General features: G+C 42.8%; 3 protein-coding genes across 4 annotated transcripts; 1 reads left to right on the top strand and 2 right to left on the bottom strand.

Annotated features, from left to right (window-relative positions):
* The first annotated feature begins 3,595 nt into the window (after positions 1–3,595).
* Snrpg (small nuclear ribonucleoprotein G) lies at positions 3,596–4,360 on the top strand. The gene is made up of 4 exons (XM_078197034.1): positions 3,596–3,769; positions 3,868–3,890; positions 4,036–4,160; positions 4,233–4,360. The coding sequence occupies exons 1-4, from the start codon at positions 3,738–3,740 to the stop codon at positions 4,281–4,283; spliced, it is 231 nt and encodes a 76-aa protein (XP_078053160.1). The 5' UTR covers positions 3,596–3,737; the 3' UTR covers positions 4,284–4,360.
* Positions 4,361–4,447: 87 nt separating this feature from the next.
* LOC144478785 (uncharacterized) lies at positions 4,448–9,444 on the bottom strand. 2 transcript variants are annotated; one of them, XM_078197032.1, is made up of 3 exons: positions 9,084–9,444; positions 8,591–8,720; positions 4,448–8,193 (listed from the first exon to the last, which is right to left on the bottom strand). In XM_078197032.1, exons 2-3 carry the CDS (start codon positions 8,684–8,686, stop codon positions 6,064–6,066), a joined length of 2,226 nt encoding a protein of 741 aa, XP_078053158.1. In that variant the 5' UTR covers positions 8,687–8,720; positions 9,084–9,444; the 3' UTR covers positions 4,448–6,063. The 2 variants fall into 2 exon arrangements, with proteins under 2 accessions (XP_078053158.1, XP_078053159.1); XM_078197033.1 differs by lacking the exon at positions 9,084–9,444 and adding an exon at positions 8,909–9,071.
* Positions 9,445–9,962: 518 nt separating this feature from the next.
* LOC144467720 (uncharacterized) lies at positions 9,963–15,124 on the bottom strand (the record flags this gene model as incomplete). Its single annotated transcript, XM_078176635.1, has 1 exon — positions 9,963–15,124. A coding segment is annotated over one exon (2,529 nt), but the record flags the coding sequence as incomplete, so codon positions are not given.
* Positions 15,125–15,997: the final 873 nt, after the last annotated feature.

The following is a 15,997-nucleotide window of genomic DNA, read 5'->3' as shown; positions in this document are numbered from 1 at the left end:
TATAGACATATAATATATATATATTAAAGATATATTATATAAAGATATAAAAGACATATTCTACCAGTTTAAAAGTATTACAAATGAAACAAAATCTAATTTTAATCTCTGGACAAAGTTTTCACAAAAAATTAAGATTTTCTTCAAGTCAATTATAGCCGATTGGTACTTTCATAATCCCATCCGCACATTTAAAAAACACGGAAAAACATGTTCGAAGTTTCCACGTCGTAGAGTCAAATCCCAGGTCGAGAAAATTACAATTAAAGAGTTATAAAGCGTATTTTTGGCACACTGTACTACTGACTTATGCAAAATCGTTATAAGAAGTCCCCCTTAAACGAGTTCGTTACAGATCTTCAACGACGGTTCTCCAATAGGTTAAAAAACTCATTCGTCCCGTATCTCTCCGAGGGACGTCCAGTTTTAATGGGGGTTTCGATGTTATCTTCGCGCGGCCCACCCCCCGGTAGCTGGCTTTTCGGAAGTGTAACGATCGGAAAGGTGCCACGTAGACGCAATTATGACGGCGATACCTACGAATTAGCGTACCCACATGAGAGATTCCCCGACGGAGAGATCACAATAAACGTCCAGTTTTCTCCCTGTTTCTTTCATCTGTCCCCTGCACCCCCATAGCAAACGTCCCGCAGTCGATGCACGAGGCCGGCGTGAGACCTGGCGCGTATCGTCCGCATTAGTCACTTTATATCATGGTGGTATATTTCACGCATCAAAGCGTAGGAAGATGGGTGACGCGGGAGAGAGACTTATGGTTCTCGGCGAAGGAATAGCCGCCGTTCGGGGCTTGCACCCCACGAACGGCACAATGAGCCTTCCAAAAGGTTTCGGTGCACACGTCTATTCAAACGTCGATCCGCCTGGCTATACGGTTAAATGGCTACGGGTTGGCTGGCACAAGTGACTCCATTGTACCCTACGGTGAGGCGAATTTCCAGAGCGAACCCGGCAACAGGTTGCTCCGTTCGTGGAAACGCGAAACCCAGATCTTTTATCAGAAAAATTACAATGGAAACCACGAATGCTTCCGTACGCAACAGGTGGTTTTGCGAGCGTACCTGACCTTTCCGCGTTAATCCATCCCCGAATCCATGGACATAATAGTTTTCCACCGTTTCATTATCATTCTATTGAATCAACTATTTAATTAATCCTTTGGCATTTAAAGGGCCGTGACTAGTATGATGTAAATGTTCCTGTAAATAAATATTTAAATTCACCGAGCCCAAATGGAATTTTATGTATAAACGAAAAATTAAAAGCATAAAATTTGAAATATAAGAATTGTTGATAAAATGATATTTTTATTTAATATTTATTAAATTTTTGTACAAACTAATCCACTTACCTGATTGTTTCACACAGTGCTTCAACCACAGAATGCAATAGTCCGAGAGCGTTTTAGAGCATTCAAACCAACAGCACACGTTTAAATCTCGAGCGCCTCGGAGTGTTTGGTACGGCAAAGGGAGAATCGATCACAGAAAAATTTCACGAAGCTGAAATACGATCAATTAAAATATATAAAAGATGATGATAAGTAGGTATATTAAATAGGAAAGAAGTTGCGTTGAACGCGATTTTTCAGTGGTTTATGGTAGCAAGACGCTTTGAGGCAGTCTCGCTTAATCGACGTTGTTGGCAATTAACGGGCAGCTTAATCGCGGTCCTGGATTCGGAGATCGTGATTCAAAGGAGAAAATGTAACGTCGCAGCCCGATGACGTCGCATCCTTATTAACCCGGCGCAGTCACATCCGTCGCCGTGTCCGTTCGTATTCACATATAGGGTGTTTCTCTCGATGACGCCTCGTTTTCGAAATCTCCGTTCCATCGTTTAGCAAGTTTTCGAATTTCTACTGAGATTTTCTACGAATTTCTACAATTTTTGTAGACAAAAATCCTGCAAAAATCACACAATCTCGCAGAGTGGTCCTCGGCGAACCACTGTCAATCGTGCCAACGCCGTTAATTTACACATTCGACGATTAAAATGTGCCGGCTCGTGAACCAAGTTGACCCGAACACCATGAGGGTTAAGTATGGGCCGCGTGGAAGCTGGTCAAAGTAGAGAACGAGGCCTCGGCACAGATTCTCACGAGAATTCGGGCGCGGATTCGTTCTACGGAGGATCGAATCCACATTGACGACCAATTAGTACGGGAACGTATGCCCACATGTTTCGTGAGAACGTGAAATTCAGCTTCTCATGACGACCGGAGTCGCGCGCGTAGCAGGGGAAATCGAAAAACGCGGTCTATCATCCCGCATAAGATCGCCTACGTATAGTACAATAATAAGAGAACTGCGGGTGGGAATTTACGGGGACGTCTTTAGATCTGATTACACCGGACTACTGTATTCGGGGAGGCGGAACTGCGCCCATATCCAGAAATGTGGCATCGACGAATTCAACGAGCCGCTAATCTCCCCCAAGATCGGCTTCGGACCCAATCCCCCCAAACAATATAAACGGGGAACCACGTCGAATCGAAAAAGTCTCAGTTTTTCGCGATGCGATCTGCGTGGACTCACGATCTTCGCATAATTGCAAAATATCTAAACTTTGCTGACTCTTTGCTCCATTTTCCATTGTTTCTTCTAATCAGCAAAGTTCCCAAGTGGTGCTGCGCGCGTAATTTTTTACCTTTAAAGAGCTGAAATGGAGGTCAAGGAACTAAAGTAGTTGAAAACTGAAAATTTAATAATCCGTGGATCTTACCGATGTTCATGTTGGATAGCTACGGATGTTCGTGAATATGTTGTTGCAAAGGAGTATCGAGAATTGCCATGAGAATATTTTGTCGAGTGCTTTCGAAGAGCCCTCCGACAGCATGCATGGAAACCATATGTTTTCACGAACGATCATGCTGGCTAGGATGACTCTCGCCGACACGCGACCCGCAGCCACCTCAAAGTACTTCGCTGACGATTCGGTCCGCGAACGGGAATGATATCCGTGGAATTCTCCCAGGTCATCTTTTCACAATTAGAAGTACACGGGATGTTAACAATTAGACAATAGACATTTTTGTGAAGCGATATTTTCGTGAACAGAAAGGGAAAAATGAAACCTACATGCTATGAATTTGATTCTACTATACTTTCTTTATGATATTTGCAGCTTTTTGTTAACGTTTTATATTGCTTGAGAATTAATTATAATTCGCCTGTAACAATAAATTCTAAGTGTTTACCTGGTTTCATTTTCACGACGATAAAATTACAACTGCTTTTGCGAGTCGATAATTGACTAACAGTTTCTGTATTTTACTGTGAGTGGCGCCACCAATAGTTGGTGTTTTCTTTCTGCAGGTCGTTAATGTAGGCAGCAGCTTGAGCGTTTTGCCTTTGTATTAATTGGCGCTGCACGAACCTCGATCGAAGTTTCGTTTAATCCTCGTAAATAAAAAAAAATGAATTATTACGAAATTAGGGTATAAAACAAGAAATTTAGGTTACAAAGTTGTTCAACTACTATAATTGACATTTTTCGGAAACCCTGCATTAGCCAAATAACCAACAGTCGATTTTTGACAAACAGTTTGAGCGATTCGCCGCCACAATAATTGGCGTTGTACGGTTAGTAGTGTACAGTTTATACTGACCGGTGTGCACGAATCGGCAGCCGGTGAAACAAACAATATATACACATTTTGTACGTCATTAGAAGATCTTTTGCGTTGCTTTCTAATTTGAATATAACAAATACTCAAAATGAGTAAAGCACATCCTCCAGAACTCAAAAAGTAAGTCTGTTAAAAATCATTTGGTTAGTAATATTACGAACCCACGCTAAAGATAAACCTAGTTAAAAATATTAAATAATTCTGTTGTTTTATTGTAGATACATGGACAAGAAATTGTCACGTAAGTACAGTCGATTTTAACAATCGTCCGTTTTTTCCTGTTCAGTTTTGTTCAGTAATTAGCGTAAAATAATTACATTTATAGGTTATGAAGGTTGTCAATGTTTTGATCACATGCTACATGTTTAATATAAAACTTCTTACAGTGAAACTAAATGGTGGACGACACGTTGTCGGTATTTTACGCGGATTTGATCCATTCATGAATATGGTGATCGATGAAAGTATAGAAGAATGCAAAGATGGCACGAAAAACAATATTGGCATGGTGGTGAGTTACATTATATGAAATTTAACAATCTTAAGATTTACAGCCATAGTTTAATATATTTTATTTTCTTAGGTAATACGTGGGAATAGCGTTATAATGTTAGAGGCTCTAGATCGAATATGAGGGCAACAAACGTGGAAATTATATAAAAATATAATTTGTATTCTTAAGGGACTAAGTAAAGAATCTTTTGTATGACTTATCGAGTTAACTCTTTTAATCCTTCTCTAAATAAGGACATGTTTAAAACAATGCAATTGGTGGCTAAAGATCAAATGTTACTTTAAATAAATGCTGTGGTATTAAATATTCATTTATTACAAAAACTTTGTCTATAAATACATTAATGAACAATATCTGCCACAAGTTACACTTAGGACGCATTATATTTCGTTTAGTACTTCTGTGATTATACTCATTGAAAAAATAATCTATTTACACCATCATAACTTGAGAAATCCTCATGCGGTCTACCAGTAAACAATGATGTTTAAGTCTTTAAATCTATGAAATTAGTAGATTGTAACATGACTGTTTTAGCTTCATGAATGGAAAATCGCAGAAATGTTATTGTCCATCGAAAAACGGTAAAGTAACCAACGGAATAAATGTTATTCTCGCGCAAGGAACATTAAAATTTAGAAGGCACGTGATATTTATTTCCTTTATCGAGGAACATATTCGGATGACACAAAAATTATCTTTCATCTAAGTTTCCTGTAATGTATCTATTCATTCTCTCTTTTTCGGGTCAACGATCGGTAAAATCTGGATATTCATTTCAGAATTTATAGCATATTCTATAACAAGATATAAAGTATGTCAACCTGTGTGACAGACATTCTTTGTTATTTCTTATTGGACAACAATATTACAGCTTAAAACTCTGGTATATCAGACAGCAGTTCTCGTATATCCTTTTCGATATGAAAGTATCATGTGAACAGCATTATTTCACGAAGTTAAACATTTCTAAGCATATTTCATTGCAATAAGTGAAATGAAGGTCAACGCATCTAGTAAAGAATAAAAGTTTTGCTTACAAACAGTTCTACACCAAGGTTCTATTTTGATAGAAAAGCTGATGCACAAAGTGCTTTCCGATAACAATTACATTTTTCCATCTTCGTGAAGTATGTGATTTCAAAAATACCTTACATCTCCAAACTTAAATGTTGTGTGAATGAATGAACGAATGACTGAATGAACAAATGAGTGAATACTTTTAAATAACTATACAATTAAAAATAAAAGGAACACAATGCAGCTCGTATGCATCCATGCATTAAAAATGGCGTTTAACTCTCTTTCCATATAAAGTACGTTTACTAGGATAAAATCAAAAGATTAGCTACTTCTCGTCAAAATTACCTGGCCGTGCGCATTAAGATATATGCATGATTATATCTTCGTTTGCTTGCACAGTTGTAGTAATTAAAAATTTTCATGTGAAATTATAAAACTGTTACAGTGGAAAGATGGTCACGTATCACAGTTCGAAAATTTTTACTTACTCTTATGTTTAATTTCCCGTTTGATTTACAGCAGTTTCTTCGAGCATGTTACTTTCTTGAAAAATATAATTCCTTAACTCATCTGAATAATCTTGCTATCTCTCTATATAAAATATATTTTATAAATAAAAAAACAAAGATCTGGGTATATTCTAAAATGTCTTTTTCTGTGCGAGACTTGCTACGTAATTTTAATTACGATCTAATAATTTAGTTAGGTGAAAAACTCGAATAAAGTTCCATTGTGGAAAAAGTAACAATTGGTTAAACATAATACGTATGCATATTCTGCCAACAATCACTTACTCGAGTTTCGTAACAAGTATACTGTCAATCTGAATAATTATTTTCCGTTCCTTAATTTCAATGAGTGATTACATTGGAATGTTTTACGTTTCATCAGAGTCATCCAATTCTATTTTGATATTTTCGACAGTAATTTCATCATAAGTAGAATTATGTCCATTCGTTTTACTGTCATTTTCAATAGTTGTTTCTATTGGTAAGCTATCCATATCAATTTTCAGAAAATCCTTTGTATCGGAATCTTCATCGGAGACGTCACCATTTTCCATGGCAGTATCCATTGTATCTAAAATTTGTTTTGTCCGATTGTGCACTGACACAAAGTGCTTGACTAATTCCTCCTGCATTACCTCGGCGTGACACAAGGCGCACGCTACTTTGCCATGCTTAAGTTGTCTATGATATTTCAAGTCCCTTATGCTAGAACAATTCGTGGGACAGTCCAAGCATTGAAAACATGGTGGAATCCGCTTCTTTCTTGTAAAAGGTTGAACCTCGGGTGATTTGTTCTTTTTGTGATTGAGTACCGTATGAGTCCTTAGCTCAATATTATTAACAAAAGACTGTTTGCACACCTTACAAGAATACCGTGATTCGCCAGTGTGCATGGCAACGTGCAACTTGAAGTACCAATCGGTGCTGAAACGCTTGAGACAATACTTACATTTGAATTCTTTCTTTTTATGTTTGCGTTTCTTTCTCGATATTGGTATTTTTTTCTTAAACGATACATTAGACTTATTTGGAATCTCAAGTTTTGTTATTGCCCGTGGAACCAGACATGGTTTTGGTACTGTTAATGGTGCAATTGGTTGTTGAGTAGGCTGTGGTTTCGTTGTAGTTATTGGTACCAACGAGGGAATTGGTAATGGATTAGTTATAGGCAAGGGAGCAGTCGTTTGTTGAACAGGTTGTTGATTTGTTACAGTCAACGATACTGCCACCGGTTTAGTGGACTGCGAATTTCCTAAGGTCAGTGGTATGGGTATAGGAGCATCCGCCATGATACAGTACCTGGGTATACCTTGTTTCTGATGCAACAACGACGGCTGCGTTATTAAATTAGTTATAGGCACGACGCGGATAGGTGTAAGCACCGGTTTAGATTGAATCGGTGTACTCATAACGTGAGATTGCGTAAATAGTATGTCGTTCAATGTTAGCGGTTGCGAACTGTGTTGCGTTGCAAAAGTAACATATTGATTACAAGCTAAAGGAACAGAATTGGTTGATGGTATGAACGGTTGATTCATAGTATCAGGCACAGCTACTTGCACCGCGGTTGTTATGCCATTTTCATTAGAACACTGCGATTTACCAACAACTAGATTTTGCTGTGGCAATACGAACGGTATGTTGGGTAAAAGTTTTCCAAAAATGTTATTTACATTATTCATGTGCGGGCTATGCTGAGGAGCAGTCATGGATACTGCGCTGGTCGTTGGCTGCCGCACAGGAACAGATTTCGGAATAATGATTATCTCTTCGTTCCTTTTCAAAGTCTCCATTGCCGCGACAGGGTCTGTATAATCTTTTCTGCTTAGTTTGGAAGCCTCTATCATCTGAATCTCTCTCTCCCGCATTCGTACTTTCAATATTTCAGCGCTATTAGATTCGTTATGCCTGTATTCGTTTGCTCTCGTACAGTTTTTGTGGTGTATGCGGCATTTTCGAGTTTGCAGCTCGGTACCACAAATATCGCAGGCTTTTGATCGATTACACCTATATAACCTTACTACAGCTCTACGGCAACGATCATGGTCGATGCTTAATGCATCACATTTTTCATTTTTACAGTGTTTCGTGACTGGTGCATTTATTTCGTCTTCTTCTATACTGGTTGCTAACAAAGGCGATGACCCATCTCTATCCACATATTGCTGTACTGCTACATTGCATATTATATTCTCGCATGGTTCATAATGTCCACAAGGTTTCCTCTCCGTTTTTATAGGCACTAGCATAATCTCTGATTTCCCATTTATCTTAGAAGGTAAAAGATTCTCATCTTCGGCATCTTTTGCCTTAATATTTTCAGGTAGAATTGTTGTGTTTAATTTGGTCTTTGATTCCTTTACATTTAAATGAGTCATTTTCACCTTACTGGTAACATTGTTGTAATAATTTGGAGTTGCTTGTTTATTGAGAGGAATGGCTCTAACAATGATATTTGGTTGGCTCAATAGTCTTTTCATTGGTTCCGATTTAAATACCTGCAAATGCGTAATGTTAGAACAGAATGAAGAAACACACGTAGTATAGTCTAGGTTTTAACAGCCAAACTTCATTTAATATTGCAACGCAATGAATTCTGCTTGCAACGATCGTCAATCTTCTATTGCCAAGAGCATTAGACATTGTACAATAGAGTGTAGATGCTTTTAGAATTGAAGCACTGCTATTGACTATCCTTGACAAGTTTAGATAGTGAAAACAGCTGACATAAACATCTGATTTCAGACATTGCATTGCAATAACTACAGATTCATCATTGCTCCCAGTATTTTCTAATTCCAAAATTTGTCTCTCATTTGCAGCGATATAAATCATAGAAAAATTTTGGCTGTCTAAATCTTTAACAACCCCCTATATCGCAAATGTCAAACTTACGTCGGACAAGGGGGTTGTCGCTGTAAAATCGGTGGGACACATGGTTGACGTATTTATTGGTTTCGAGGCAAGTTTCGGCAATATCGTTTGTGCCATTTTCGTAGCACAAGAACGGATATCTGTCTACACCCTGAAACATCAAAGAAACTTTTACTGTTGTATAACGTTTCGTACAAACTGTCGCAATGTAACGCGAGGTCGATGCACAATGTACTGAAAAATGACGATACGAAGCACTTCAATGAAAACGTTAAAAGCCACGGAACAATCCGATGATTTCGATACACGAAACATCGCTGAAAACCATTCCCCACTTACGAGAGAATTGTTAGGTTATTGGTTGGCAGCAAACGAAGATTCGTGCATTATCCAGCGGAAAGATACGAAGCGTCTTGACAATTTGACAACATTTTTTAGCAAAACACTCTTAGGTCCCCTGTGATATTGTCACCGACGTGGATCGATAAAGTGTATTAATTGAACTGACACTTACGTGCTCGTAAATTTACGTTAATCGTGGATTGAGATCCATCGTCGCGACGCGTACTATGTACATCACGGTACATTGACGGTTCTCGCAGGGTTCCTACATTTCGAAGAAAAACATTGATAAACGATCGAACGATGAAGTACGTTTCCACTTGGGAGACGTACAATTCGACTGCTCCAAGACGATGCTGTTTACAGTGCTACAATACGAAAACGTATCAACGAGATCATTCTTCGTAAACGTACCAATGGCCTAGCGAACGAATCCTATTGGCGGGAAAATGTGGTAAGGGAAGGTTTCTCCCACTTTGCGAACTCTTCGATTAGCTTCTCGATATTTATATTCTTCTTTTTCTCATTCCAATTAAGTTCTTAATATAAAGGGGGGATAAGTTCGTTTTTTCAATCGATATATATATATATACACATGTAATTCTTATCAAACAAGAAACTCATTGTACAAGCGAGTCGGGAAATTGTTAATACGATTAATGACTAGCAATTACATTTTAAATATTTGATTGTGATTTCCGATTTCCATTAAGTTTTCTATTTAACCGATGCGTAATCGTAGTCTCTTAAAATAGGTATTTAATCGCTGTTTGGACTACTGCACGTATTATAGCACTGTTATAAATAAATATAACTTCTTTTTAATCGTTATCCTAAAAGGGCCTTAAATATCGTTCATAAGTAATACAAAATATATTAAATAAATAGTATCGTATGTTTCTACAAAAAAAGATTAATATCTTCGTTGCGTTATTTAAATCTCGCTCGTTGGTAATGCATATCCATGGTGATCGCTGCGTCCTGCACCCTGCCGCGCGTACACACCTACCTTCTAATGTTTATCGGCTACAATGATTCAGACGATCGCATGCATGGAATAAAGAATTTATTGTAACGTTACCATAGACTGGAAATTGTACAAGTATTAACACAACGTTTAAGATTTAAGTAGTCTACATCTTGGCCTTTCGAACGCGCGCGAAACGCGGGTTCGTCTTTGGTACCGAACATAATTGCATAATGGAATGATGCTGTCTGTTGGATGTAGCAGGCTGCAAAGTTGACGAAGGGCAACAAACAATTTTTGTCGATTCGTTTCTCGATTGTATCGTTGGCCTGTTCCCTCGAACAAGAGATATTTGTTTGAACTCGACCAACGCGAAGCTACACGTTCCCGATCGCTGCACGAATTTTTCCGGGGCCAAAGAAGAGGTCGATCGGTCGCAATCAATTTGGAAAAAGAAAACAGGCCAAGGTTTCTGCTCGAAAGCGACGATACCGTTTTGTTTTCGTTTCATTTTCGTAGTCGTGCGTGCTGACACGGAACGTCGTCTGATTGTCTTTACAGCGGAACAAGAAGCGCGCCGAGAGCGATCTTTACAAATGACACGCGAAACACACGCTTGAACATTGTTGAAAAGCTTTATTGAACCACCCGAGGTTGCTCGGCTACTCAGAAAATTCCAACGCATATCCAAGGCGTCTGTACATAGGAACTGTGTAAATGAAAAAAAAAAAAAAGCGAACAATCGTATACAGGTGAACGTGGGTTCGCGGTAGAGATCGCTGTGCCATGAATCGGCAAATGCACACGAACACGTTGCAACCGTTCAATAAAACCTTTTTCACTCTTTCTCTTTGTTCTCTTCCTCCCGTTTTGTTTTCTTTTCTTTTTTTTTTTTTGGTCTGTTGCGTGTTCTTCTTATTTACTCTTTTCTCTTATCGTCTCTTACATCTTTTTTTTTATATCTGCTTTTCTCTGTAATTTTTGGTACAGGCGAGTCTCACGCGCTTAACAACAAATCGAACTTGACACCGTTAAAAAGCTAAATGCTGAAAAGTCGCATATCTCGCCTAGGCTGCTCCCATGGGAAGGGGAGCCGGCCGCGAAAATGAACTCCATGGGCACGAAGGTACGTTGTATAAAATACGACTTACGTCTATGTTACAATATGCACATATTTACACGCTGCTATCTCTCTCTCTCTCACTCTCTCTCTCTCTTTCTCTCTCTCTCTCATCTATCAGTCAAATCAGGATTCTCCTTTGTTTTTGGTTTAGCTTTTCGAATTTTTTTTTTTCGATCCGATTATCATCATCTCGTTGATTTTTACTAGGCAATTCGGATCTGCAGAAATAAATGTATTTAATTATTATGAGATGCGAACGGGATGCTAAGTCTGCAGCTGATTAGGAACTCTGTCCTGCGTTTCAAAGTCTTTTGCGTTGCTTCTAGCGATTGCAGCTGCCTGCGAAGAAAAGTCTTTTAAATGAGAATGGGACTGCAAAAATAAAATAAAAAAGCCTCGCTCTAACAAATTTCGAATCGCGTATTCGCGGTTCCGCGAAAGGTATGCATGATCGTAATCTCGGCGGTTGGGGGATCTAACGGTTAATCTTTGGGAAGGTGCAGAGCTCTCTTCGATATGATTTTCGTCTCGGGGCTGATTCGCTCTTTAAAACTCTATCTTTATAAAATGATAAATTTTGGTCGAGCGTCTCTAATCTGCTACCGTCTCTCACAAACTGGTTGACTGCCGCGTCGGTCCTCCAGCGATCCGGTTTAGAAAATGAAAAGCATCTGTGGAGAATACGTCGGAGAAATACGAAGGATGGACGAGGGTTTTATTATTACACGGACGAGAGGACCGAGCGCGGAAGGGTAGAAGAATCGCTCTGACTTTCGGGGGGTTTCGGGGGGGTCTTTACCCTGAACTGGTACACCGGGATCACGAAGAACTCCAACGTCACGTTTCTATTTCGGTTTACAATAAAAATTGATGTTTCCACGTTTTCATTGTTCGATGCACCAGCTACGAATAAAACATCGACGGAGCGTTCGTCTAAGATTCGTTCGACACGTTTCTCGGCGTTTCTTCTTGGTTCGCGGTCTACCGCGAGCCCGGCGTACCAGTAATTTCGGCAGTCAACGGGCGTTAGCAGTTGGCGCCCACGCGGGCGCAATGTTTCTGTGCTATTTTTTCCCTTTCGTTACACGTATATCACAGAGTTGAAGAATTTCTCGCGGGACTTTTGAAAATAAATCGATGCTTAGTCGTCTCGTTCCTTAAAAAATTCTCTCGCGAACAAATCCATGCTCGTCGGTCGTTAGTGTATAGCACGTGGATTATGAGTGATATCTCTACAAAAAATATTAGAATTTTTAAGTAACTACTATGTACACCAGTAGAGGAGGCAGGCTGTCCCGAAAAGAAGCGCGCGATCCGAGACCGGACCTGTTCCGGCCAGGTTCCGCGCGTCGCTGCCATCACGAGCTGCCGTCGAAACGAGCACAAAAATCTCGATCCGACCACTTCGAGAAGTCCGACAGGTAAATTCGGTTTCAACGCGTTTCTTCCTCTCGTCTCGGAGCTCGCTCCGAACGATCCGCGAACGATCGAGACATGAAACCACTTATTCGAGCGCCATCGTGCTCGTCGCACCCCTCGACGAGCGAGTCACCGACAGACTAGATTATTTCGAGTACATCCGCATCCGAGAGATCTACTTTTTCGCCTCTGTCGTCTTCGCGACCGTCCTTTTGTGCACGCCGGCCACTGTCCTCGTCGCGCTCGCGTTGGAGTTCTTGTTCGGCTCGAACTTCTGCTGGAGCGACGCCACGTTCGATTTCCCGGTGGCGGCCCTCTGCACCGTGTTCGCCTTAACCTCTGTCTTCGTTTCCGCCTTCGGGGCAACGACCTTGGTCTGCGAGACCTTCGAGACCGGCTCCTTGACAGCCGGAGACTTGCCGACGCTGGCGTTTCCGCTGGTCGTCGGCGACTTCTTCCTCTCCGCCGGTGCGGTGGTCGTCTTGGCGATCCCGAGCGGTTTCAACGGCGTCGAGGGACTCTTGCCGCCTCTCGGTAGCGTGGGCACCTTCTGCCCGCTCTTTAACGGTAAGCTGAACTTGCCGCTGTTCCCGAGCACGTCCGGCGACTTTGTACTGATCTGGTTCGAGGTCGAACAGCTCGACACGACGTCCGGGCTGTTGAACTTACCCCCGCTATCCTTAGGACTACAAGGCACAGTTTTCGCAGATAATCTATTTACGTTTGTGGCAGAGTCCTCCTTCTCCGTGTTCCCGCTGGACCCTTGCTTCGATCCCTTCGAGCTGCCGTCGGCGGGCTGTTTCGACCTGAACGCGTTCTCCGGATTCTTCGCCGCCGAGACTTTTGCTAGGCTGGGAGGGGTCTTCGTCCGACCGAGTACGGGCTTCGGCTGTTCTTTACCGTCCACCGTGTCCTCGCCGGTCTTCGTCGCGACCCGCTGGATCGGCCTGGTTTTCGTAGATATCGCTGGCTTCTCAGCGTTGCTCGGCTTCATCCCCAGCTCCTTCGATATGTCGTCGTTCAAGTTTGGGTTCGACGAGTTCAGGGACATCAGCTTCGTCTTGTCGATCAGCTTCGGCTCCGGCTTCTCCGGCTTCTCGGGCTCCTGTCGCGGCACGTTCAATACAGATGGATTCAAGTAACCCGAGCTGGTCGTCGAGCTGGACGAGTTGAACTTGCCGGACGCAGAGTTCGAGTAGATGCTGCCGGGCGATTTGTAGTGAGCGGAGTTCACGTAGGCTTCTTCCGGCGTTTTGGCCGTCTCTTCGTTGTTCTTCGACTTCCGCGATAGAGTGGCGGTCGAATAGATGGAGTCGAAGTTCCGGTTCGAGATCTCCGAGACGATCTCCGACAGCAGACCCATCGACTCGACACCGGCAGCGGCCGCGGACGCTTCGACCGGCTTCGGGAGCTTGTACTCGTTGTCCAGCCGCTTATCGGCGGTGTGCTGCTGCTCCGTGAGGTTCTTCCTCGCCTTCTCGGGCAACGTTTCCTCGATAACCGCGTAGATGTTGTCGCTGGTGGGCGATTCCTCGGTGATCTTCGTTAGCGAGGACTCTGGGACCAGATTCATGCAGTCGTCGTAGACGTTGTCGACGATCTTCTGTGAACTCTTGACCTGCGGTGTCTGATAGCCAGGCAATCCAGGGATCTTGCTCGTCTCGTTCATCTTCTCCGCGGAATTGGAGATCGTGGGAGGTCCTGGCGGCGGAGCCGTGGGTCTGGTGCTCGCAGGGATGCTGGTGGGCCTCTTGACCGGCGTGGTCTGCCTCATAGAACCGAAGGTCTGGATATTGGGTCTTGGTGTGATCTTGCTATCCCTCATCGACTGAGCTCTCAACACCACGTTCTTCTTCTCTGTCTCAGCTGCGGTGACCACGGGTATCGCAGGGGTCGGTATCTCTATCTCCTTCTGAGGAATCGGGTTCGATATTTCCAAATTCCTCAGAATCTCTTTGTTCACCAGCTTGTTCGCCTTGTGATGCTGCAGTCTGGGCAGCGAGTTCGTGTTCTTCTCCTCTTTCTGCGAATTCTGCAAGCTCGCCTTCATGATGCCAGAGCTCGGACGCAGGATCGAGGCTATTCTATTCAGAGTGCCTCCCTTGTCGTGTCTTTTCTCGGGTTCTGGGACGAGGACGTTGGTTAGCGGAGTGCTGTTGGGTCTTTGGAGCCGCTGCAGCTCGGCGGTAATTGGCGGAGCGGGCGCCGGTCTCGTTGGAGCGTCTAAAGATGGCCGGGGAAGCGGTTTAGATGCTATCACCTCCACGGAGGTGCAAGTCGTCGCTGCCAAGACCGGGCTGCTGATCGAAGGTCGGCCCGAGTTCAACGGCGGCAGGCTGGGCGCCGGTGGCGCGGACGGCGCCTCGTTGTTGTACCCGGACGAAGGGTTTAGGATGGAGTTTCGCGGCGCGGCGCTCTTCGGCAGCGTTCTGATGTTGGTTTTGATCGCCACGGTGGGGATCGTGGGCGGTGGCGGCGCTGGCTTGGTCGGCTCGTTGCTCTTCGGCTGGCTCTTGATCGGCGTGATCGAGAACCCTTTGAACTGGCCGAACAGATTATTGTTGTAACGCTCGTCGGTCTCCGGCTTCGGCAATAAGCTCGCGCACGCCGGGTCCTGACTCAGGCTAGAATCGATCGTCTCGATCGTTCGGGGCAAGGGACTCGGACGATCGATCCCATTGTGGCCGCGATCGCTCCTGAAATGTCAAGCACAAACAACCAACAATCGCGTGTGCACTCGGAACACTCTACTCGGGTTGGACAGTTACATGCACTTAGCTCTCCTCGATCGTCGCGTGCATCGCGGGCTCTCTCTCAACGCACACGTGCGAGAATCATAATCGGCTGGTGCATACGAGATGTTCCTGTTCCCTGGAACGGACGCGCGCACCTCTCTGGAGCCCTTCACATTTCGTATGCACCGGTTCCGACACAGTGTTTTTTTTTAGGGGGGCGGGAACGTTCTCGTAGGGAAAAAACACGCATGCAAAACACACGCTTCAGAAAAACTTGCAGGAATAGATATGGTGTTAGTGAGAGATTAAAGTGTTAGTCGCAAGCTCTTTGGAAGAAGGAAGTTTTCGTTTATGCTTTCTGCTTTCGTTCGATCGATTCATTATGAAGAAAATTCGATACACTGGTCCGTGTAGAAACATTACAGTTTATTGAGAATAATCATGTACAATCCATTCTGCTTAAGTGCGAGCGACTCTGTGCAGTTTTCCGAGAGTTCCCTTCGAGAGAGAAAAAGAGAGTGGGAAGGAACACCGTTACTCCTCCTCCATTCTTCGCTACCTTCTTTCTGTTTGTTCGTTTTCTTTTTTTTCTTTTTCTTTTTTTTTTTTTTTGTTAAAAGAGATTAATTTCAAGTATTACGTGGTCGATTAACACGTGTCCCGGAGTACACCCGAGTCCACTCGGAGGAGCCGAGGTTCCACGAACTTCTAGATGCAAAAGTAATCGAGAAAAACAGGATCCACACATGCTCATGCTCGTGTCGCAAGTTCTAGCCATGCTCTAATTCCACGGGTCTCAAACCTGTCCTTCGGTTGAGCTACTATTAGCTGAATAGAGTATT

This window comes from Augochlora pura, chromosome 3 (genome assembly GCF_028453695.1).
Source record: "Augochlora pura isolate Apur16 chromosome 3, APUR_v2.2.1, whole genome shotgun sequence".
NCBI classification, from domain to species: Eukaryota; Metazoa; Arthropoda; class Insecta; order Hymenoptera; family Halictidae; genus Augochlora; species Augochlora pura.
The sequence above is the reverse complement of the archived record's forward strand: the minus strand, read 5'-3'. Positions and strand labels throughout refer to the sequence as shown.